This window comes from Sphaeramia orbicularis, chromosome 6 (assembly GCF_902148855.1).
Source record: "Sphaeramia orbicularis chromosome 6, fSphaOr1.1, whole genome shotgun sequence".
In the NCBI taxonomy this organism is placed as follows: Eukaryota; Metazoa; Chordata; class Actinopteri; order Kurtiformes; family Apogonidae; genus Sphaeramia; species Sphaeramia orbicularis.
Window position 1 is genome coordinate 29,465,707 of NC_043962.1, and position 23,918 is coordinate 29,489,624.

Here is a 23,918-nt window from a genome sequence, read left to right on the forward strand (position 1 = left end):
GTGCTTTTTTTTTTCTTTTCCAGGGGCACTATAGGCGTAGCCCAACTTGGACACAGAACCACTGGACTGAAAACGTGTTGAACATTTTTAATTTTCCTTGGATAATAAGTTTTGCTTCAGTGGACAATGACCTCCAGAAGGCCAATGACTCGCACTTTTTCCGGTAATGGGAGGACAAGCAGCTTCAGTGAAGAGGAGGGCAGCTCTTCCAATGGCCGCTCAGAGAGCCGCAATACTTACCTCTCTAATGTTAGGCCAGAAAACAGGTAAGGCAACCTCATCTTTAAGGCATGTATACGCAGAGCATGTCAGCCTACATATTAATTTTTATGGGACAGTTTTATATTACATGTTGCCCAAGAAAAAAGTGTCTGTGCCAAACAGATAATGTTAAACTATCCAAAATCTAATGGAAAAATTGTTTATGCAGACAAATTGATAATTTTTTAGCATAATTTTTCTCCACTTCACACTGGGTGTGTGAGTGTTTCTGTCTTCAAGTGTACAAAGAGAGGGGGAAGAAGAAAAACACAAAATAAAATTGGTTTTGTTAAAGGGTAGAGCAGTGCTTAAAATATTTAGATCGGTTACATATCAGTTCATCTCAATTAATCATTTGCGTGACTGATGACTTCCCTTCATGTGCCTCATCTCTGCTATTCAAGGTATTCTCACTACAGGCCTTCGAGGTAATCCACACTTTTAAAACATTCCTCCCAACTAACATCTTAACCACAAAATCTAGTTTACCCAGTGAATGAATCCTACACGTTTTAACTGTATTGCAAATGTCCAGTTTGTTCAGTGTTGAGTTCAGTTTTAGTGATGAAAATCATTTTCAGTTTGACTTGACAATTTTGTTTTGCTTGATGTCTCACAAGTCTTGTTGTCACTCTTTATTCCCTTCACTACTTGAATTTTCCATTAACAACGTTTCCTCCTGATTAAGCAAGTCATTGGAATGTACTGCACAAAGATGAAGAGGTCACTGAAATGATACTCAGATAGGAAACTATGGAGGCAAAAACTACAAGACTCTCATGCCTTATTGCTTTCTCCCAGGAGCACGCTGTGTACTGTCATGGCTCAGCTTACCGAGGACATACAGCCGTCCTTTGACACAAACCTTAAAATCCAAAGCTGTCTCAGAAAACTGCAATGTGAAGTTCACCTGTGTTGTATCAGGTTGGTCTGCTATGAATGACCGTGTTTATTTGCTGGCCTGATTTCTGGAGTGACTGAAACTTTTCAGCTTGCATGTGACTGGAGGTGACAGGATGTGACTAATCTGAAAACAAAGGAAAGATTTCACTTTATGGGCACCTAAAGCACTTTGTGAACATGAAAGACAGTCAAGCTGGAACAGAAATTTGAAAGCTGCTTGCTCAAGATAGTTTTTAGCTGCAGGCTGTTCCTCTGACGAACACTTTACCACAAATATAATGCAATACCATTCGACAAACAATAGACAATACTGTAATTGACTATGGAATTTTTAATGGTATTCCATAAAGAAATATATCAAACACAGACTGTCTCCTGAGATATAAAAGCTTTACATTTGCTGTATAATGCTAATCAGACTATAGGGTTTAATGCGTATAGTCCATTTACATATTTTCTGTCATTTTCTCTGTCTGTAGGTTTACCCAGCTCCAGAGCTGAAATGGTATAAAGATGATATGGAAATGGATCGGTACTGTGGCCTTCCAAAATATGAAATCCATCGTAATGGAAAAACCCACACCCTCCATATTTACAAGTATGTAAAAACCTTGCAGGAATAATTCACCTAAAGTATTATATCAAGTCATAGTATCTGTAAGAAAGTGAAGTGTGAGTAAGGAGTGTGTTTTCTTCTTTCAGCTGCACATTGGATGATGCAGCTATCTATCAGGTCTCAGCCAGCAATAGTAAAGGTATTGTTTCCTGCTCGGGGGTTTTGGAGGTTGGCACCATGGATGAGTTTAAGATCCACCAGAGGTTCTTTGCCAAACTTAAGCAAAAAGCAGAGAAAAAGAAAAGAGATTTGGAGGGGCAAAAGAAAGAGGATAAAGAAAACATTAAGGCAGAGAAACCACAGGGTAGCCCTGAACGGCCTCCAAGAAAGCGTCCAATCCCGCAACCAGAGCAGAGACCAGCACTGCAGGAGCCTGAGGCTGTGGAGCAGCTGGGGGCCACTGCAGAAACAAATGGAGTTAGCTCTGAAGTCAAGGAAACACCACCTGTGGCATCTATAGACAATAATGTGGAGAAAGAGAGGTCTGCTGAAGCCTTGGCCAAAAAGAAAATGAAGATCTCTAATGGAGTAGATGCTGCAGTTAATAGTAGCAGTAGTAGCAGTAATAGAAGCCATATGATGGGGAATGGAGGTGAAAACCATTATGATGGAGGAATCAGTTTGGCACAGTTTCTAGCAGAGACTCTTCAGTCCCAGGCTGTTGAAGAGAAACAGAATTCAGTCAGAGGGGAGAACTGTAAGGATACGGAGAGGAAAACAAAAGAGCTGAGTGAACAAGAAAAAACACAAGAGAAGGAGAGAGAGAAAGTGAGAGAACACGGTTTGGCCATAGAAAGAGAGACAGAAAAAGAAAGACAGTTAGAGATTTCACACACAGGGCCCCGCACAAAACCTAGTCCAGAGGTCAAGCGTCACAGCAAAGCTCATAAGGATCATGACCACCATAACATCCAGACTTCTATTTCCTCTATGCTTCATACTGTCAAAGATTTCTTCTTTGGTAAGAATAAGAGGGACTCTAATGATCGTTCAGAGCCAGAGTTTGACCACCCAGGACAACCAGAAACACCACCATCAGTGCGGTTACAACCTGCACAAAACCCAGAGGCATACAAGCCACTCATAGAGGATACTGTGTCCATGGAAATTGAAAAACCAAAGCAACTTTCAACCATTGTGGAAGTATCACAACAGCCAGTTTCACAGGAGTCTTTGCAGGAAGATAGTGTTCTATATAAAGACCTGCCACCTGCCCACAAACCACCACCTGAGATCATGGAGCAGTCACCAGGCCACAGTGTCAAGGAGGCAGATGATGCTGTTGAGCCGATGGAGGTGTCACTGGGGGCAAGGAGCAATAAGAGTAGCCCTCCAGCTGGAGCAATATCATTGTCTAGCCTTCAAGTTCTCCCTGAGGTATGTATTGTGGACTTCCAGGGCAGCTGCTTGCCACTTGAGTGTTATATATAGACTGCATTTGTGTGACAAGATAGCGCACAAGATGAGCTACTTCAGGGCCAAAGTCTAAACTATGTTGACTATGAGAGGTTTGGGTTTGGTTTCTACCTTTGCTGAAAAGGCTATGGGATTGCCTTTGTATATTTTTTTGTATGTCTATCTGTCTGTTAGAGAGATTTTCATGAACCAGTAGAGTATGGGCCAAACACTGAAAATATTTAAGATCCTTGAAAAAGAGGCAGAAAATTAAAAAATGTTTTGTTTTTTTTTAGCATTGGGATCCCCAGACTAACTTAAAGCTTTGAAATCTAACAATAAAGTCAGAATTCGTGGTTTACTTTTGGCTTTATAATATTGTGGACTTACTGGCTTTGGCAGAGGTCTGCGCTCTCTGAGTGCTCTTTTTCTATAAATGTGACAGATATGAGTCAAGACCTGTTTAAAGATCACAAATGGCAAGTTACTAATGGGTGTATTATTCATGGGGCTGTGTGGCACAGTTATCTTCCATTCCAAATACAGTATAATATCAGGCAGAACCTGGTAGAGTGAGTCAGCCTCAGAGTGGTGGTTTTACTGCACTGATAAGGATTTAGAGTGACAATCCAAACAATGAGGAAGAAATACAGAGCTATAGGAGCAGGGCAAGTGGCAGTAAATAAATGCGGGGGTGGGGGATGTTGTGTGTCTACAAGGCACACTGTAAGATAGGATGGGGAATATCTTAGATGGTAGCTGTGATGTGTGAGACACCAGTGCGTCAGAGATCATGATGAAACCTGAATGTCAGAAGGGGATCTCATGTTACAAACAGAGGCCTGCATGACCGTGTGGTCTTTGAGAGCGGTAGTAGAGTGAGTCCTGCTGCAGGTCTCGGCATGAAAGGAAGACCTCGTCACATTGGACACATTCCTCACTCCCCTCCTCACCCCAAAATCTTAAAATAAACAGATTTCTCATGAGTAAAGGGAGGAAGGCAATGCTTAGAAATCTCAGTAGTCAGCTGAGGGCGCGTGGAATTAGGATTACTTGGTTAGGATTGATTCACTTCACAGTATATGCTGAGTACAGTATATGTAGCCTATAATTTCACATATTGTTATTATTATTTAGCGCTGTCTACTTTACTCTTCTTACTATGATTTTGTATGAACTCCTTTAAAATGATTGGCTGAAGCTTATTTTTATCATCTATTTATTTATTTAAAGACTGACAACTAATGTTATCCACAGTTTGATAATAAAATTACCTTAGTTAAACAATTATAATATTATTTCAGCGTTTTTTCAGTTGCTATTCTAGTGTGCTAGTTTGTCCAGGGAAACAATTCAGAGGATTTTATAGTGGTTTTGGTGCTGATATGTGATCAATTCTTTTTTTTATTTTACATGGTAGTTGTTTTACAGGCAGACTAAAGTTCCTAATATGTCACGTAATGCTATCTCATTTCTCCAGTATATGAATTTGTACATGAAGCTGCACAAACACAGCAGATATTTGTACTGCAGCTAACAATACACTGACATAAATTAATAGAAATTATTGTTGGGTGCATGAAGGAAAGAAACTGGATGGCAACTACGGTATATACCTGCAGAAAGAATGTATGTCTGTAATGCAGAACTAAAACTCTGCTGCTGTTGTGGCGATTTATAGTGTCAGGCTTCATGTTGTGACTAATTGGAGGAAGTCAGACAGTTTATATGATCGCTTTTTCACATGTGCTATATCTATTTACATACAGAGGTGTGATAATGACCAGAGCTTCTTGTTTAGTTGAAACGTGACACTAGTTCCCTTCTTTTGAAAGCAACAACTTCTTTTTTCTGAGTAGTCGCTTCGGGCAAAACTCATCATTGAGAAATGACATGTGCTCTCATCTGCATGAACTTTAAAGGCCTAAACAGCAGAACCAGGGGCAGTGAGGGTGGAAAGCCCAACAACTCTTTCATCTTTACCAAAAGCTTTACTAGATGAAGTAGTCATGAAGCATGCTTCTCTATGTATTATTATTATTATTATTATTATTATTATTATTATTATTATTATTATTATTATTATTATTATTATTATTATTATTATTACTATCATTATTATTATTATTATTATTATTATACTTTACAACATGCCATAAAATTTACTGGATGCTTGTTGGCTGACTCAAGGGGCACAGATTTATGTGAATTATGAATGTGTTGTGACTTGTTCTGTTTAGAGATGAACTACCATTCATTTACTGCCAAACAGGTTCTTTGTGTAAACAGCGCACATGTTTCAAGTATGAGGGAATTTCCCCTGTCCTTGTTTCATATACAACTATGTTAGTTTTTAAACTGACAGTTTATGTGGTACTGCATGTTTGTTCATGGTAGGATGAAAAGCTATTGAATCATTACATTGACAGACATATAAATATATTAAAGTGAATTCTTCAGTTGAGGCCTAGTTTAAAACATGTGAACATGTATGGTTTTATGGTTCTCTGTGAACAGTTTGCGTCACATTGCACGTGGCACAAGAAGAAGAGGTTCTATAAATAAGCTGACGGGTCATAAAACAAAAGTATATGTTGATTTTGTGATATTTTCTGAACTAGTAACTGTTTACCTATTTGTTAATTATTGATTAACCTTATCCACACACCGACTACAGCACTTGTTTTGTCTGACTGCATTACAACCCTTTATTGTCCAAATCTGTTGTTGTTCTTCCTTCTCTTAACTTATGATAGAAAAGCTAGTCTAAGTCTAAAAATGTCAGTCTCACTGTCAAAGGTCACAGCGCAAAGTCTCCATTAGCTGTAAAAAGGTTCTTAAAAACACATTTTACTGCTCAACATGTCTGAGGAAATGAACTACAATTATTTTGCAATAAGTTGTTTAGTAATATAAGTGCAATACTAATACACTGTGTGTGTTTACTTTCCCTCAGGTGGAAGAGACAGCGTGTCACACACTCAATAAAGTGGTTCCATTTCATCAGAAAGATAGGGTGGCTGTTTTACCACAGCCTAATCACCAAACCACAAGAGATGATTCTTCAACCAGAGAGCATATTTCTGTGTTGCCGCATACCCAAGCCCCTTGTGAAGAAGAGCACACCCCCACATCCGCCCACACGTGTCTGGAGGATCGCTGGACTCTCCCTAATAGTGTTATCTCAGCAACAAACCACCACGGCTCTGGTGAATCCATGACTGACATACGGCAAGAAGAGGAGATGATGATTGATAAAATGGGTAAAGAAGACACAGCAGAGAACCGTCTATCTAATAAGCTATGGGAGGAAGAGAAAGCTGAAGTGAAATCAAGCAAACAGCCGTGCTCACACATAAACAGATCTGAGACTACTAAATTAGCCTCCTCTTCCCTGGAAGAGAGACTAGAGTCATGTGAATCTAAAATACCACATCAGGTGCTTCTACCTTTGACTGCTATAACAGCACATAGTACAGAGAAAGAACATTCAAAAGTGACTGAATGTACCTCAGTGATTCAGGAAATGAACATAGGATTTCCACCCACTGCCGCCCCACAGAGTTCAGACACGTATGACCTACAAATAGGGCTAAACGGTGCTCCTTCTGTAGAAGAGGAAAGCACAGAAAGCCTCAGTCTTAGCTCAATGTTGAGTTCAAATAGTAGTGAGGGGAAAAGTGAATTCAAAGAAACACCTGTTTCTTCTTTGGTGACAGATTTAAAAGTGAATTCATGTGATGGTGTGAAAATACAGGAGCCAGTGGTTTTAGAATGTGAGAACACTGAAGCAGAGATAAGCTCTCAGCCTAAAAAGGAAAGGAAAGAGTCAGATTATTCAAAGAGCTTTTTAACAACACAAAACAGTAATGATAATATTTTGTGGGAACCAGTTAATGTTGCAGAACAAGATGGCAATAAGAAACACTCAGAGATGATTCCACAAATACAAACGTCCACCTTTGAAGACACCCAAGAAATTAAACCAGTTGTGCCAGATATAAATCCCGATGCACATATTACAATCCCAAAAATTGAAGTAATCAAGCCTGAGCAAAAAGAGTGCACTCTACCGCTAACTATTTTAGCAGTTAATGAAACAGAATCAAGCAGTGCTTCTCTGCAAAAATGTGATGCAACAGGACTGCCAGAGGTAATAATTCAAGACCACAGTGTGGCAGATACTTCAGCCATGTTGCCCTCACTGATAGGTTTGCAAAATGACTTTAACCTCTCACCTACAGAAAAAGTCAAGGAAGTTGCGCAATTAGATGATAAGACAAAAATATATGAGTTGGATCTGGCAGGAATGACAAGCAGTGAACAGCACCTTCAAACAGATTACTCATCAATTCCAATTATAAATATTTCATGTACTGATGACAAAGAGGAGGATAAATTTGTCCACGGCCAAGTTACAGGTACAACAGAGACTTCTGAAACCTCGATGATGCCGTTGTTTGTAGTTCCACCAATCTCTGTAACTTGTCATGAAAGTGATTCTGAACTTAAAGTGCCCAGTCAGAGAGACTGGACTGAAACAGAAACTGTAGTGGGCACGCAAAGGGGAACAAAGCAAAACACTGACAGTGATTCATCTCAAAAAACAGAAGAAATGGAAGAAAAGGGCATAATAGAAAGGAGTCCCTCAATGGTAGATGAAACTCTAATACCAAATGTTTCTCACAATGTGCCATCATTAAGTAAAACAACAGAGAACAACACTGTGGATGAAATCTTAAACACGAAACCTGTAAAACATGATCTAACAGCAAAGGTTTGTGCCAATGTGCCATCATTTAATAAGACAGGAGAAGACAACATTGTAAACGATGTTAATACAAAGCTTCTGAAAGATTCCAAGGTAGAGAATTCAGTATCTATTGAGAGACTAAGCTTTAAGCCTCCAATTTATCCATCACTGAGTCCAGCCAGCCTTCGGAAATCTATGTCCAAATCAGCTCCAGATTCAGACGCTGGAGGTGACCGTCAGAGCGACAAGGCAGATGAAGATTTAAGTGGAGGATCGACCCCCACATCATCCCTTTCTTGTGAAAACAGTCCCAGGCTGAAACGAAGAGACAGTCTCTCACTTATACGCTCCGCCACACCCGAGGAGCTGGCCTCTGGAGCTCGTCGCAAGATCTTCATGCCAAAACCTAAAGAAGACGGAGAGGGTGCAACAGTTACAGGTGTTTTAGACAATCAAAACAAGAAGGAGACCCCCTATATGTCACCCAGCCAGGCTCGCAGAGCTGCTTTCCTACAGGCTTCTACTGGACAGAACACTCCACCAATGGAGAGACGCTCTCCACTGTTGAACCGCAGAAAAGCCACTTTGGAGGTGCCAAAAGCTGTGGAACAGATTCCTACAGTAGAGGTAGTCACCACCAAGCAAGAAGAGAAACCTGCTGAGAAAAAGCCAGACCCATTGAAAGGTAAACAGGCCATGTCTCTGTGCCAAAACTGGATATTTGATATTTCTTTTATCTTGAGTGTAACATGTTACAAACAAGTTTTTTTCCTTCTCTGCACATTCTATCATCTAGACTGACTTACACAGTACAATACCTTGATTGCACACTAACATAACAGAAAATATAGAATATAAATAAATATCCAGGCCATGTAGACTCACAACCTCTTATTTGTTGAATGATTTATGTGTGTTTTTGAAGTATGTGGACATATGAGCCTGATCAGTAGAGTGGGACTTGAGGAAGTGGAAACATTAGAAAGTCTCATCCTCCTAGTATAGTATATATTTACCTTGGGTTCCTTGCTGGGTACCCCCTCTCTCACGCACAACCAGCTCCTCAGGTCATCCGAAAAATCAGGGGAGAGCCTTTCCCAGATGCCTCCGGACACCTGAAGCTTTGGTGCCAATTCTTCAACGTACTGAGTGACTCCACAATCAAGTGGTACAGAGATGAAGAGGAAATACTGGAGGTGAAGAGAAGGTAAATCTCCCTCATGTTTCACCATGTCAACACTGCTGTGGTAGCCTGAGAATCAAGGTTACAACATGTTTAATTTTTTGCAGGTTATTAGCACAGGGTATTTACATTGTCTGTTGCTGTTACTTCAACAGTTAACCTAGTTAAAATGGGCAGGTGGAATAATAATACTACAAGGATGAACAGGATTAATTTGGGTCACAGAGAGCCTTGTGTTATTCTCATATTCCCACTTCAGAGACGACCGGCTCATGTGACTGCAAACCCATGAGCTTGACACAGAGAAGTGAATCTCTGGCTAGACACAGAAGCTGTAACTCAATACAATATTTTTCCCATCTCCAGGGGGCATTAAAAGTCTATATATGTGCTATTCGTTGCTGAGTCAGCAGACTGTCACACAGGGCAACCAGCTGTCTTATAGTGACACCTTGTGGTTAGTTGACTTCATTGAATCTTAATTCAGTGCAACAGCCACAGGCAAATCAAACTCATGAACTTGTCATTATGTTTCACCTTTTTCCTGTTTTTGTGGCCCAGTGGTGGAGATGAAAGCCAAGTGGCGCTGGCTATTGTTCTTGCAACCAGTCAAGACTGTGGAGTATATGGCTGTACAATAAACAATGAATACGGATCTGATACCACTGACTTCCTGCTTAGTGTGGACAGTAAGTGTACACCCAGGGAAATGAAGTTTGAATCTAGATCTAAGAATTTCAAACACACTTTCATGACTTTTTTTTTTTTCTATTTTCCGTTTTACAGTTCTGTCAGAAATATTATTAAAAGATGATCTGGAAGGTATGCATTATATCACAATTAATGTATCAGATTTTTACAGCAAATTACCTAGAAAAATGTACACAAAATAATTGTAAATCTGCATTTTTGTTTCCTTTTAGTTGGAGAGGAGATAGAAATGACCCCGCTGCTGTTCAGTAGAGGCCTGGCTGACTCTGGCAGCTGGGGTGACAAGTACTTTGGTCGTGTTATGACCACGGAGGTGCACCTTGGGGAGGGCTGCACTCATAAATCCAGCAAAATGAAGGTCATCTATGGCTTGGATCCTGTGTTTGAGTCTGGAAGCACCTGCATCATCAAAGTCCAAAACCCCATCGCTTATGGGACCAAAATGGAGCTTAACCTGGCCGAGAGAAATCTGGAGATTACCAAACAAGTGAGTAGAAGATGATTACTAAACATTAAGGAACTGTAAAATATAATCCTGCAGATGAGTGCCTATATTAACTTGTCATCATGATGATAAAAACTCCCTCTCCCTCTGATTATAAGTACAGCACATTAATCAGCTGTAAAACTTTTTGTGTTGTCAGGAGTGCAAAGTCCAAAACCTGATTCGGGAATACTGTAAAATCTTTGCTGCTGAAGCAAGAGTCATTGAAAACTTTGGCTCTTCACTAGAGTAAGTATACATTATGTAGGACTTCTGATAATAGATGCATATTAATATTGTATACCACTGCTTTTAACTCTGTTTTTTTGTCACTCCTCAGAGTAGTTCCTCAGTTTCTGATGTACCGGCCTGCAAACTCTGTACCGTACGCCACAGTTGAGGCTGATCTTGAGGGAGTCTTCCAACAGTATTGTATGACAGATCCTAAAGGTCAGCTGATTTCAAGAACTGTTTCTGAAATAGAGCAGAAATGTTGCACCTTCCAGCACTGGCTTCATCAGTGGACACATGGCAATTTACTGGTTACCCGGCTGGAGGGTAAGTCACATGTACAAGGTTATCAAGAAAATGATGATGGCTGTCTACACTGTATGAACTTGTAAGTAATATTAAAGATTCTCTATCACTTATTTTTGCAGGTGTTGAAACCAAGCTTACCAATATTAAAGTTGTGACCAAGTCACAAGGGTTTGTATCTCTATCAACACATGAATGTTTGACATTACAATTAATTTAAACTGGCCAAATAAAAGGTTTTTCTCTGTATTTCAGATACCAAGGACTAACAGAGAATGGCTCTCCAGAGGTATTTGAACAGTTCGTTACACACCATCAGTGCAACTACTACTGTGGACTTCTGGGACTGCGCCCTCTGAAGATAATGGATAGTCTTCAACAACCCACCAAGATGAAGGGCTCCAGGAGCCCCCTCCTCAACCGTAAGTTGAGTTCAGGGTCTGGCAGCCCACAGCTGCAGAAGAAAGGATCACACAGTCCTCAAATGCTCAAAAAGACCAATTCTAGCCCAAAGGTGTCTAGAAAGGTTCAAGAAACAGAGGACGTTAAATCAGGTCAAGTCAAAGCTGTAGAAACTGCTGCTGCACTTGAGACGAGGTAGGAAAAAAATCCTGTTGATCCACCCAGCAAAACTGTATACTTTTTATGGTTTACTTCCATGACTCATCTTGTTAGCAAATCCAACAAGAATTTGAACAAGAGGAATATAAGAGAATATTTTTTGACCTGTTAAGTTATGAAAAATTACTGTGAATTTGTTAACTGTCATATGTTCATCCTAGTCAGTTGACTTGTTAATGCAGTTTATGTGAATTAATGAGCACAGGTTTTTGATCTGACAACCAGCAACATCCTCTCTCACTTTTTGAACATTAAGTAGCACAAGAGTTATATACTGTTCAATGGCTTGTCTTATTAGCTCACTGAGTAGATAAACAGCTCATGCAATATCTGTAAATTTTCAAGAATTACCAACACTAATTTACAGTCCAAAAATTGCTGTGAACATTTTACTGTTGTGATTTTTTTTTAAACAGCATAAGAAAAAATGCAATGTACTATATGCCTTTAAATGCTGCATGTTCATCTGTGATGTACAGAATGTGTGTAGGGCATAAAGATTATTTTGGATTTTTTTGTCTGTAGTATTACAACTGCTTGAGCAGCATTTCTTTTTATTCAGAAACTACACAGCAAAGTTGAGCTACCACTGTGGAGTAACTGCACCATTTTTAGGTCAAAGAGTTTTGTGTGAAGGTTTTTCTTTTCTTTTTTTTTTTTTGCATTTTTTTAGTTGATTTAATTTTATATCTGTTTGCCATGGAGTTTGTGTATGCATGGTTAACATGTCTGTAAGGGAGTGCAACTAGCAAAGCAATGAGCAGTAAGGGGATTATGCATAAACTCTTTAACTATCATATGCTCATTGACATGCAAATGCACGGTATGTTCACTGCAACAAAGAAAAGCTGCTGAATGGGTTTTACAAAGTTGTTTGCACCCACATGACCTATGGACTTTAGGTAAAAAAAAAAAAAAAAAAAAAAGAGCAGACTCAGGGTTTTCAAACACCAGCTGAACACAGAGTAAGGCTTCTTGTGAAACAAAATCTGCAAAGTGTTGATGTAAATTTCAGTCAGTCAGTCAGTCACAGGTAACAATAGAGCTGCAAGTGCAAACTCAACATGGACTTAATTTAAAAAAAAAAAAAAAAAAGCTGCCTGGTTACCTCAGGAGGTTAGACAACAGTCAGTAGTTACATTTCAACAGGAGTCAGGTCCCATATTGAAATAATCAACTACTGTCAGGAAATGTTACGGAATTTATTGGATTCTTGGTTGATGATTAAAGCAATTCTTCAAATGAGTCAGTAAACCTACATGTTAAAGAATTTATAGCCACTTTTTCTTATAAATTCACTTTGACTGCATGCATCCTGAAAGACAGGCTGAAATAGAAGAAGAAATATTTCAAAAAGAAAAGGAAGTAAATGTATGCTGACCATCCTATGACAGCGAAATGCTGTACTGTTTAGTTTTGGTGTCATTTCAGTAAAGAACTGTACTGTGTGTCTGTGTACATAAAGTCAAAAGACTGAATACCTGAAGAACAGAAAATAGCAAATGTGGGTGAATGACTGAGTGAATAAGAGATTGTGTGGGTACAATATGTCTGTATGGTACATGTCAGCTGATATTTTTTTTAATAAATGTGTAAAACATCTGTGTTCAAGCACAAGTCACATTTTTTCATTCATTTATATTTATGACATTTATTTGAAATATTTACATCCTTCAAATTTGTTTAAATATTTCCTGAGGTATTTAGTAAGGCGTGTCCTTAAATCTTAAAATATATGACAATTTCTATAGTAATTTACATTATAATACATTACAGGCACATGGAATATTGTATATAAGAATAAACATACAGATAGTTTCATTCAAGCTTTACATTTTGTCATAGACAGTGACATAAATATATAAACAGAGAGAAGAAAATTAAATATAAAAACAAACACTGGTGCTTTTCTTCTACACACAAAGGTCTGGTTGAGAAAGACCACAGCACTCACAACATTTTGACAAATAGACGGTGGCATTTACTACTGTGCTCCAGATTCCTTCAAATGAGATGGTCCCATTATTTACCGTGCTGAAAAACAATGCATTTGTGATGATATTAATCTGTTGCTGGGTGCTGCCGATCTGAAAGCATATTCTGTAACAAAAATCTCATGCTTACCTTGTAAAAAGCTCAGTGCAGCAAAGTTGTATGGTTTTATTTGTGGCATCAAAAGTAGAAAACTCAAACAGCCCCACACAGTCAGGTGGAGGTACAAAGAGGATCCCTGGGAAACAAAGTCAGAGCTGTTCAGTTACAACAAAGAAGAAAAGTGCAAGAGGCATCACAACAAAGCTACTCAAAACTATTACCTGCTATGCAAGCGTTGACAAGAGACACACATGTTCCAGTGATCATAGCTCTCAAAACTAAAGATGAGATATCACCTCTTCTGGATGGGCAAATAGAGGCTTTAATAAAAGAAAATATTCTGTCAGAAATCATACCTGAGACAGTATATTGTGAAATGTTTGACAGATAAATACTCACATAGGCCTCCAATAACAATACCCAGAGAGCTGAAGTTGGCAAACCCACACAGAGCATAAGTGCTGATTATTTCCGATCGAATCTTTAACAGAAAACAGAAACATTTAATATGATTTGACGCTGTGTAGAGTCATTTCACACTTGTTTATTAGGCATACAATATTCACAAGACATGAGAGTATGTACGTACAGAAATCCATTGTCTCTGTCCATTAATGATTTCTTCAACTCCAGTGAGTCTGTTGTTCTTCAGTGAAGATAATTTCTGATAAGCCACAAATTCATTGAGGAAGAGCTTTGTGCCGATTAGTTCAGCGACAATAAAAGACTCATCATACGGTACTCCCATCATAAAGGCCACAGGCATGAACACATAAGAGCAAATGATCTAAACAGAAAAACAACCTTTATTAGACTCATTAATTCACTGTCTTGAAATTTATTAGTTGAAATCTCTTATTTTTGCTTTTATATTCATATTATATGACCCTTTTTTCTTTTGTATTTTCCAATAACATCCTTATTAACCCATATCGACCCAAATAGACCAAAAGCATCTACTGATCTAAAATGTTTAATCCCTGTTGATCCACTAATCCTATCAATACATGTAAATAATTGTGTAAAATGCAGTTTGTCATCTTTTCATGGTCATCAGATAGGACCCATTTGAACGTTCAGAGGCTCAGTAGTGAACGTAGAAACACCGTCGTCTTCCACAACATTGATTCACCAGTAAAACCCATGGAGTTTACCAAATAATAGAAGTTGTAGTTGATGCTTGTTTTTATGTTTAATTGATATCCTTGCTGAAAAAGTCATGTTTTCTCTATTGTAAAATAACAACCGTTGAGTTTAATTTGAGTTTTCATGAACATCTACATGCTAAGTAAATTAAATATAGGGAAAAATACCTGATTTACAATGAAAAATGCAAAATGCAGAGGATAATATGCTAATGAATGGTGATAAATCAAATAAGAAAGGTTACATAGAGAGAAAATTCATTTGGAAACTGACACAAAAGTAGCACTGGGTCTTTATGGGTTAAAATTATTTCGTTAAAACATACCTCAAATTTGATTCCAGGATATCCAACCATACCTCCAAGCCAACTCAAAGCTGAATTTATGAAGTCGAGAATGGCAAGAAAGGCAATCAGGTTTGCTGCAATGTTCGCAACAAGACCTATTGAGGCAGAGGCTCCACTGCTAGCAGCCTCCAAGATATTCTGTTCATCACTAGGGAGTGGAAAAAGGTATTTAATTTCTAAATGAGGAAATAAATAGATGAAATGAAGAAAAAAAAAAAAAGGCGACTGTATACACACCCACAAGCCACTGTAATGTTCTTGTCAGATTTGAAAGGACTTTCTTTTGTCTCTGGGTAGGACAGCTTAGACATGGCCAAGACACAAGGAGCAGCCATCACAGAGGCCGAGATCAAGGACGACGCATCAATCTGACAAATATGATGGAAAGTCTAATGATTAACAACTGATACGTTTCCATGTCGTGAAGATTTACAGGTGAAATAATAGAAAAGTAAAACAGGCTGCTACATAAAGTCACTAATTATTTCACTTAAATGTCTCACTCGGTCACAGCAATGTAATGACCAGCTCAGCAAACACCACTACTGGACCACTTTAATTTATCTAACAGTTATGTAGTTGTATATAATTCATTTATCTAATGTTATTTTATGTTGCAGTTTTACTATTTTCTGTGATCATCATCTTTTTTTGTTTGTTTCTTTGTCGGTTTTTTCAGTTTTATTGTCTGTGTGTTGAAACTGATTCCAAGTCATTAAATGAAGGTAAACTCTCAATAATGTTTACAAGCAAATTTTGTTTTCCATGTAAACATAATTAAAAAATTGGAATTCATTTGATTCACTTTAAAACTGATGTTTAGATGTCATTTGAAATGTTTAATTGTGATGTTTGGAATTTACTTGAAATTTGGAACTTTACTATTTAGAATTCATTTGAAATTGATCATTTAAATTTTTGGAATTCTTGTCAGATTTAAAATTGTGGAGTTTGAAAAACATTTTGAAATTTGACACTTTGATGTCAGGAACTCATCATGTTTAACAGTAGGTGTTTTTCTTTGCAATCAGAAATGTTTATTTTTCTTTGGTGTATCCATCATTACCATAGAGGATCTTTGTCTTCACTCCAGATGAGTGTAAAATGTGCAAATTAGATTTACTTTCAGAATGGGCTGTATACATGTCCAAAGAATAGGGAATTATACTAGCATATCCCATATGTCGGAAAGTGCTCCATCTGTAAAATGTCCTAATTCAGACTATCCAAATGGAATATGCTGTTTATATGACATCTGCCAAATTCAGAATATTGTTATATATGGAATAAAAGTGGAAAAATAAAATTCATGTAAACATGGCTCAATACCTCCGCCAAGGAGGTTATGTTTTTGCCAGGGTTTGTTTGTTTGTTTGTCTGTTTGTCTGTCCGTTAGTGTGCAACATAACTCAAAAAGTTATGGACAGATTTTGATGAAATTTTCAGGGTTTGTTGGAAATGGGATAAGGAAGAAATGATTAAATTTTGGTGGTGATCGGGGGTGGGGGGGGCCCACGGGGGGGCATTTCCAACAAACCCTGAAAATTTCATCAAAATCTGTCCATAACTTTTTGAGTTATGTTGCACACAAACGGACAGACAAACAGACAGACAAAAAAACAAACAAACCCTGGCAAAAACATAACCTCCTTGGCGTGGGGGGGCCCACGGGGGGGGGCACTGATCAGCCTTGGCGGAGGTCTGCGCTCTCCGAGTGCTTCTAGTTATTTGATGTAATCCCTTGATCAGTTGGAAGATAAAATAACATATGGGATATTCAGAATGCCTCCTTTATTTGTGTGTCTGTATGGTTTTAGTTATCTATTCATAAATGACCCTAAAACCATTACATGTTATGTGCTGGAATGAAAACAGGTTCTTCTCACCCCAAATGAAATAAAAGCTCCCATGACACTTCCTGCAATCGTGGCAAACCCACCAACCATAACAGCGTGGATCTCAGACTTGGTCATGTCCTTCAGATAGGGGCGAATCACCAGTGGTGCCTCTGTCTGATAAACAAATACATGGAATAAACATTTACAAGCTGCAGTCATTTGTGATACTTGAGACACATATTTTATGTTATCATAAAACTGGTAAAAAGTTACAGCCATGCTAATTAAATTTAAAAGCTTCAGTTAATGTTTAAGACAGTGTTATGAAGACAATTCCAGTACCTGCCCAACAAATATATTGCCTGCCACACTCAAGGTCTCTGTGGGGGAGGTTCCCATCGTTATCTGCATAACCCATGAGATCTAGGTGGACGAAAACACATGGCACTTGGTCATAGGATATCGCTGCAAGTGTACACAGTATACACAGATATACATGGGTAGTGTTAACCATTGCTTTACCTTTAAAATGATCCACTGCATTATTCCCATGAAGTAAAGGATTGACATGACACTGCTGAAGAACACAACAATGGGCAAAGCCTGACCAAAAAAAAGCATTTTGAGTTACAAAGCATCTCAGACACACATTCATATGTACAAAAAAACTTAATGAGGCAACCACTTTTAAATCCACTCACTTGAAAGGCAAAAATGTTCTCGGTCAGGTCCCCAAAAACAAACTCTGACCCTTTTTTAGTATAGTCCAGGAATATCTGAAGATGCAAGAAAAGAAAGAAACAAGTGTTATTTTAACTCAAATGATAATTTTGTATGTATCGCATGTACTGGTCATTTAACAGAAGAGCAAGAAACATATTTCATTTAACAAAAAAGGCTGTTTTTAACTGTATATAAGTGTTTTTTAATAAAATATTGAAGACTCTGACTGTTTGACCGGTATAATTCTTTCCTACAGAATTTTAATTTAGCATTTATATGTGTGTGACCTGAAAGACATGTCAAAAAATTTCTTGACAGTGTACAGTGGATAAGAGATAGAGATTTATGAATGACCTGATAGTAATTTTCAGTGTACTTTTTGACAGACTTGTACTGGACATGCACAGCAGCTATTATAGTTGTAAAACCAAATGATATTTAGTGGACCAGAAATGGGTCAAGAGTAAATTTTATTAAGCAAATCCTGAAGGCTCTGGTGTCAAAAAGTCGAGACTAGGGCATCAGTTTAATGGCGACTGTAGTTTTGAGCTATAAATTAAAAAGTGATTATCAGACCATTTAGCTGTGCACACTAATCTTAGTTGACCTGAGAACAAAGGTGAACAGCCTAATAAAGTAGCTCTAAAGATAAGGATGACTGAGTCAGGAAAAATATGGTGCTTGTGTAGATAAAGACCTGTCATTCATAGCCATGACAATGTGATACACAGCACAGAATCACACATTTAAGTAAAATGAACAAAAATGTATTAGTGGGATATCCACGTATATCTAAAGTAAATGCAATTGTTCCGTCTACTGATATGCATATATTTAAACTAACCTGTGGGCTATTCCTGTATATAGAGAACACCACATCTTCAATTTCCTGAGGACTCTGCTCAAGGGGTCAATACAGTTCTATCTAATCTAATATCTTTTAATTATTTTTGATTGTTACTCATAGGGATCGATGGCTAGTACATTTTTAAAGGCACAAATGTAATAATGACAGTTTACATAAAATCAACTGAAATGAACTTTATCTGAAACTCACTACCTACTGAACAAAAACAAAAGTCATTACTTAACAAATGTGGGAATTAAAATAAGAAGAAAACCACAGCAGAAAGATTTTTTTTTCTTTTTTTTTTTTTTTACATTTTTAAGCTATTTATTTCGCCTTCAGGTCAGTATTTCCAGATGAAAATCCTAATAATAGCAAGTAGATATTATCAGCACCAGCTTCTGGTCATTCTGGTAATTAATTAAATATCTTATGTGTCAAATCAAGTAATGATTTATCTCTTTGAGAGATTACTTTTTTTTATTCTTAGATAAGGACACATTTGAGTACAATACCTTCACTTGGTTTCCAAGCCATTCGAACGCTATAAGTCCAGGCTCTGTTCTTATGACAAACAGGCCGATACAGAACTGCATCCCGAGACCCCAAAACACAGGCCTCCATGACACCTATGAAAGACATTAAAGGACACAGTAGTGTGTCTGTCAGTTTATCAGGAAGTCTTAAAGTTATTGCAAGGAAACACTTCTGCTAAACCTTAAGATGACAGAGACACGAGGACAAATGGCATCCAAAGTGTCAGCAAATCAGCCCAGAGATAACGTAACAGATAAGAGCCAGGCATGATTTGAAACAGTAATCATTCACCCTTCAACATGTTGGCTCCAGATGCAACTCACCGCAGTTCTGTGCGCAGAGAAGATGAAGATGAGCACAAGGAACATGCACACGCCTCCAAATGAAACAAGCTGCTCAGGACGTTTGCTTGTGTCTAAGGCGAGCCACACCACTAGCAGAACCACAGCAATCAAGATGAAAACCCTGTGAAACAAACCTTAACTTATTAACAGTTTCTAGAGTGTAAAGCTCATTCACATACCAAATACTGCACATAACCTTACCATTTTATCCATTTAAAGTTAGATTTAAAGCATCTTATTGCAGGCTTGAAACACCGGCTGATGCTCTCTCCTTTGTAAACCGTCAAAAGTTCATAAGTTTTAATGACTAAAGCCAAACATGTGAGGACAACAAGCGCAGTAGCCCTCTGGAAATCCAGTACACAGGCTGCAATGAAGTATGCCACATAACCTGCACAACAGAAAACAGTGTTTGAGCCAGTTAGCTTTATCTTCAGGGATATGCAAACAACATCATTGCAAACATAACTGTAAAACATGCACAGCACAAATAAAGCAGAATGTTCATATTACCTGCTCCAAGTATGCCCAGCACTATGTATTTGAACGTTTTCGAGTGAGTCTTGGTATAATCCTCTATAGCATTAAGCGGCTTGGTTACTTTGCTGAAGTACAGAACAAATTAACAGTGAGTTCCCCACGTGTATAAATGTATATCCTTCTTTTGGAAAAGACAACACTTTCACATGAATATATCCAGAACTCAGTTTTCTTTAATTATATAAATTGCTTTTTGATACAATTCAAATATCAGCTGAAAAATCACAGAAAACATTTGTACAGATTTTGTTGGATGCTTGTTAATCTTCCATATAAATCTACAAAGAGAAAATGAATATCGCAGAGGTGAAGAATGTACCTGTTGTAGTTACTGAACTGAAATAATTTCTTGTTTAGTTTTACAGAAATAAATGGAAAAAAATGAACTGACACACCTTAAATATGATCCCACACTCCTTTTAGTCTTTTCATTCTGATTTTTCACGCTGCTAGTTTCAGTAATGTTATCCTCCTAAAAAAGTAAAAACGCCTTTTTAAAAACAAGTATCATGAAGTGCCATTTGTTTGAAAATGAAAGATTAATACATACCTCTATTTCAAACGCTTGGTTGTGTATGCCTTTTCCATTGGCATCAGGTACATTTTTGAGCTGGTAGCTGTTAGTTTCCACTGTAAAAGTAAATAAATCACTGGTCACTTTTCTGCATAAGCCATTGGGAAAGCAGCTTTAACAAACAGGAATTCCAAACAAGTCACAAACTGTGTGTTTCTGCACCCTTTGCAAGATAAAACAAACAAACAAACAAACAACAACTTAAAATATCTGCAGAGACCTTTTGGTTTATCTCATGAAGAGTGGTGCACAAAAACAGATGTCTAAAACTGCAAAAGCTGCTCAGTTTAAAGAAAAACAGAGCTAATAGCTTACTCATTGTGTGTCCTCCTAAATCCGGCTGTGAAATGCTGTGCTAAAAACACTGGAGGAAAATATACACTTCCCACGAGGATCTTATCATTAATTAACAGACTCGTAACGTGCTGCTCTGATCTCCCTGAGTTCGTGACAAAAATGGTTTAATAGGCCTTATAAAGCAAGTTACGCCAAATCAGTGAAGTAACAGACGATAAGACGTAATATGTTGACAGATATAAATTTACCGTAGCTGACTTTGAGCTTAAAAGCTGATATGAGGTAATACAGGAGAAAACTCAGTGCATTACTCATGAATGACTTTATCTGAGTGTATAGTCCACCCATGTTGCAAGGAAGTCATAAAACTCTAGAGGAATTTGTATTTATAAGAGAAAATTAACACTGTTAAGCAGGCCAGTCTACACCTTGCTGAAGATTTTCCTGTAGAAATTGTGATTTAAACTTGTTTAAGATTATCACAATTCATTTTGCTTATAATACTCAGTATTTTACAATGTAGTAAGAAAAAATACAACAGAGAAACTGGTTTCTTCCTTGGATAACTGAGTAATCCACATGTTCTTAATTACCCTGGCAGATTAGATTTGCGCTCAGGTTAAAGTTAGGTTGAATGACAAAGTGCATTACCTGATATCACTAAAAATGTTTTCCTTAGCTACATTGTGAAATTTTAATCTACCTCATCTGTAAAGTGCAAAAAAGGAAGTGAAGAGCAGAGAATTAATCATGAACTGTGTGTACGTGTCCATAGTCTAGTAAACATGGACAAGCTGTGAGTACTGTACAGACTGAGAGAAAAAGTGCTGTCAAGTATTACAAGTAAAGGCCTCTGCTAAGAAAATAAATATCTCTTCTCCTGTAGTTGCACAAATTGTAGGATAACCTACATATTTTAAAAAGCCCAAAAGTAATATGCTTGTATGTGAACATTTGCCACTGCTCTGCCTTCAAAGGGGTGATAAGGAATAACTTTATCCTGCAGGAGTAGTTATACCCCAAATCAGTTAACAGCTCTTATCTGGTCCATTAAATATACTGCAGTGCCTTTAGTATTTTGTAATGATTCATGATTAGTTTTAATGACAGTTAATCTTCCACTTGCTATTAGTCAAATTCCATTTTACCAGACACAAAACTCATTGTAAAACATGGCTGGTTTATGGTTCATAACACTCAATGGGAGCATCTGGATGAAGATCATAAACAGAATTTCTTGTTTTAAATGAAAAACTACTCATGGTTTTCAGAAGGACTTACCTGGGAATTAATTAGAAGAGGTTAATGACCTACTAACAGATATGTGGCACAGCATTTAATACCTTGGTTTAGCAGTCCTAGAGTTTTTGTCATTATTACACACAATATAAACTCAGACTCTGTGACAGAAAAACACTTATTGAGAAACAACTCAATAATGGTATAAAACACAATTGACTGTTTCTCAAAGTTTATGGAATATCCTAATATTTGTTTTTTTCAGTGGTCCCATTGAAGCAAGACTGGTCTATTTCCTGCAGAATATGAAATAAGTGTTAAAACTAACAAACAAGCTTGTTTTTTCAACTCTTTAATTACAGAAACTGGTTATACTCTATATTTTACTCACTTAGGCAGCTGTAAAGTACAGTCTCTTTAAATAAACACAGGTTTTAGCTATTGGTACAGTGTAGTTATTATCTCCTGTGTTTTCCACTGATAAAATGGAAATGATTAAACTTCACATGAATTGGTGTCACTGCACCGCCTGACTAGCGGGAAATATACTGTACATGGTAACTAATATCCCACAGTCATGTCTTGCAGGATATCTAAACTTGACCTTTAACCAAAAAACTGGAAAAGACAGGAAATTACATGACTCCCTGCATTACCATTTTCCCCTGACAGATATTTGTGACCATATGATTGGAAAAAATTACCCTGACATATGGGTATTGGGAAATGGAGATATTTCTTTAAACTTAGCCCAGTCAGTACAATCCTGGTAAAGATGTAGCCTAATAATTCAGTTACTTCGACTGATAATATGTCCATACTTAATAGGGATGTATGTGACTGCAGCATATTTTTACAGGACAAATCCCCCATTGTCATCATTATTATTGATGCTTGCCTGGAAATGTCCATTTCATGCATACTAATGAAAGCCACCTGAGCCCCATGGCAGCCATGGCTCAGGTGGTAGAGCAGGTCGTCCAATAACCGAAGGGTTGGCAGTTTGAATCCCGCTGTATCCTAGTCAGCCCGTTGTGTCCTTGGGCAAGACACTTCCCCCTCCTTGCCTCCAGTGCCACTCACACTGGTGTATGAATGTGTATGAATGTTTGGTGGTGGTCGGAGGCGCGAATTGGCAACCACGACTGTTCTGCTCCAGGGGCAACTGTGGCTACATATGTAGTTTACCACCACCAGACGGAGAATGTGAGAGCAAATGAATAATGGATCAATAATGTAAAGCGCTTTGGGTGTCTAGAAAAACGCTATATGAAATCCAATCTATTATTATTATTATTATTATTATTATTATTATTAATAATAATAATAATAATAATAATAATAATAATAATAATAATAATAATAACCAGCAGCTGTAAGAACCCTTTCTTTGTTTGTAATGTCCTATAATATAAACAGTCACACAAGAAAAAAATGTCAGTATACATAAATTGCTTTTTTTAATCAACATTTAATTGTTTCTGGTTTAATGAAATGTCTTGTAGCCTGTATTATTTTAAAGCTACTGTTCTGCTGACAAAATCTGGGTTTAAAATGTGTCCTTTCACCTTAATCAACACCAGTGTACTGTACTGTATGGTGATGGAGATAAAACCTATCACATGTTGAAGAGTCCCAACAGCAGGGTGGGCAGGGGTCCATGGGCTACAACATGAGGAGTCAACAAATACCAGTGTATTTATAACCTCTGTACTATTACCATCATAAATAACATATCACAGACTACTCACCAAATGCAATGAAAAAGAAGTTTATGTATCTGTTTAACAGACGGGAACTAAAGAGTGAATTTACCATTAAATATATTTAGGATATAAGTAATTTCAGTTTAACTAACTATAGGTACCGCCTCTTGCCTGTAAGACGTAATGGAGGGCAAAAACCAACGCTGTCACAGGAAAAGGAAAA

The 23,918-nt window shown here is 37.7% G+C and overlaps 2 protein-coding genes across 2 annotated transcripts; one reads left to right on the top strand and one right to left on the bottom strand.

Moving 5' to 3' along the window:
• The first annotated feature begins 126 nt into the window (after positions 1-126).
• On the top strand, positions 127-13,066 carry alpk3a (alpha-kinase 3a). Its single transcript, XM_030135566.1, is given in 15 exon segments — positions 127-266; positions 666-689; positions 1,063-1,123; positions 1,125-1,186; positions 1,646-1,762; positions 1,867-3,157; positions 6,132-8,613; positions 8,988-9,135; positions 9,673-9,800; positions 9,898-9,933; positions 10,035-10,309; positions 10,467-10,555; positions 10,647-10,864; positions 10,966-11,014; positions 11,099-13,066. Coding segments are annotated over 15 exon segments (5,466 nt in total). The 3' UTR covers positions 11,445-13,066.
• Positions 13,067-13,169: 103 nt separating this feature from the next.
• slc28a1 (solute carrier family 28 member 1) lies at positions 13,170-20,827 on the bottom strand. Its single transcript, XM_030136868.1, has 18 exons — positions 20,769-20,827; positions 20,430-20,509; positions 20,275-20,351; positions 19,853-19,944; positions 19,541-19,730; positions 19,319-19,460; positions 18,974-19,087; positions 17,590-17,664; positions 17,411-17,491; positions 17,231-17,311; positions 16,937-17,062; positions 15,288-15,418; positions 15,030-15,198; positions 14,148-14,345; positions 13,958-14,039; positions 13,780-13,878; positions 13,589-13,694; positions 13,170-13,498 (listed from the first exon to the last, which is right to left on the bottom strand). Exons 1-18 carry the CDS (start codon positions 20,770-20,772, stop codon positions 13,378-13,380), a joined length of 1,968 nt encoding a protein of 655 aa, XP_029992728.1. The 5' UTR covers positions 20,773-20,827; the 3' UTR covers positions 13,170-13,377.
• Positions 20,828-23,918: the final 3,091 nt, after the last annotated feature.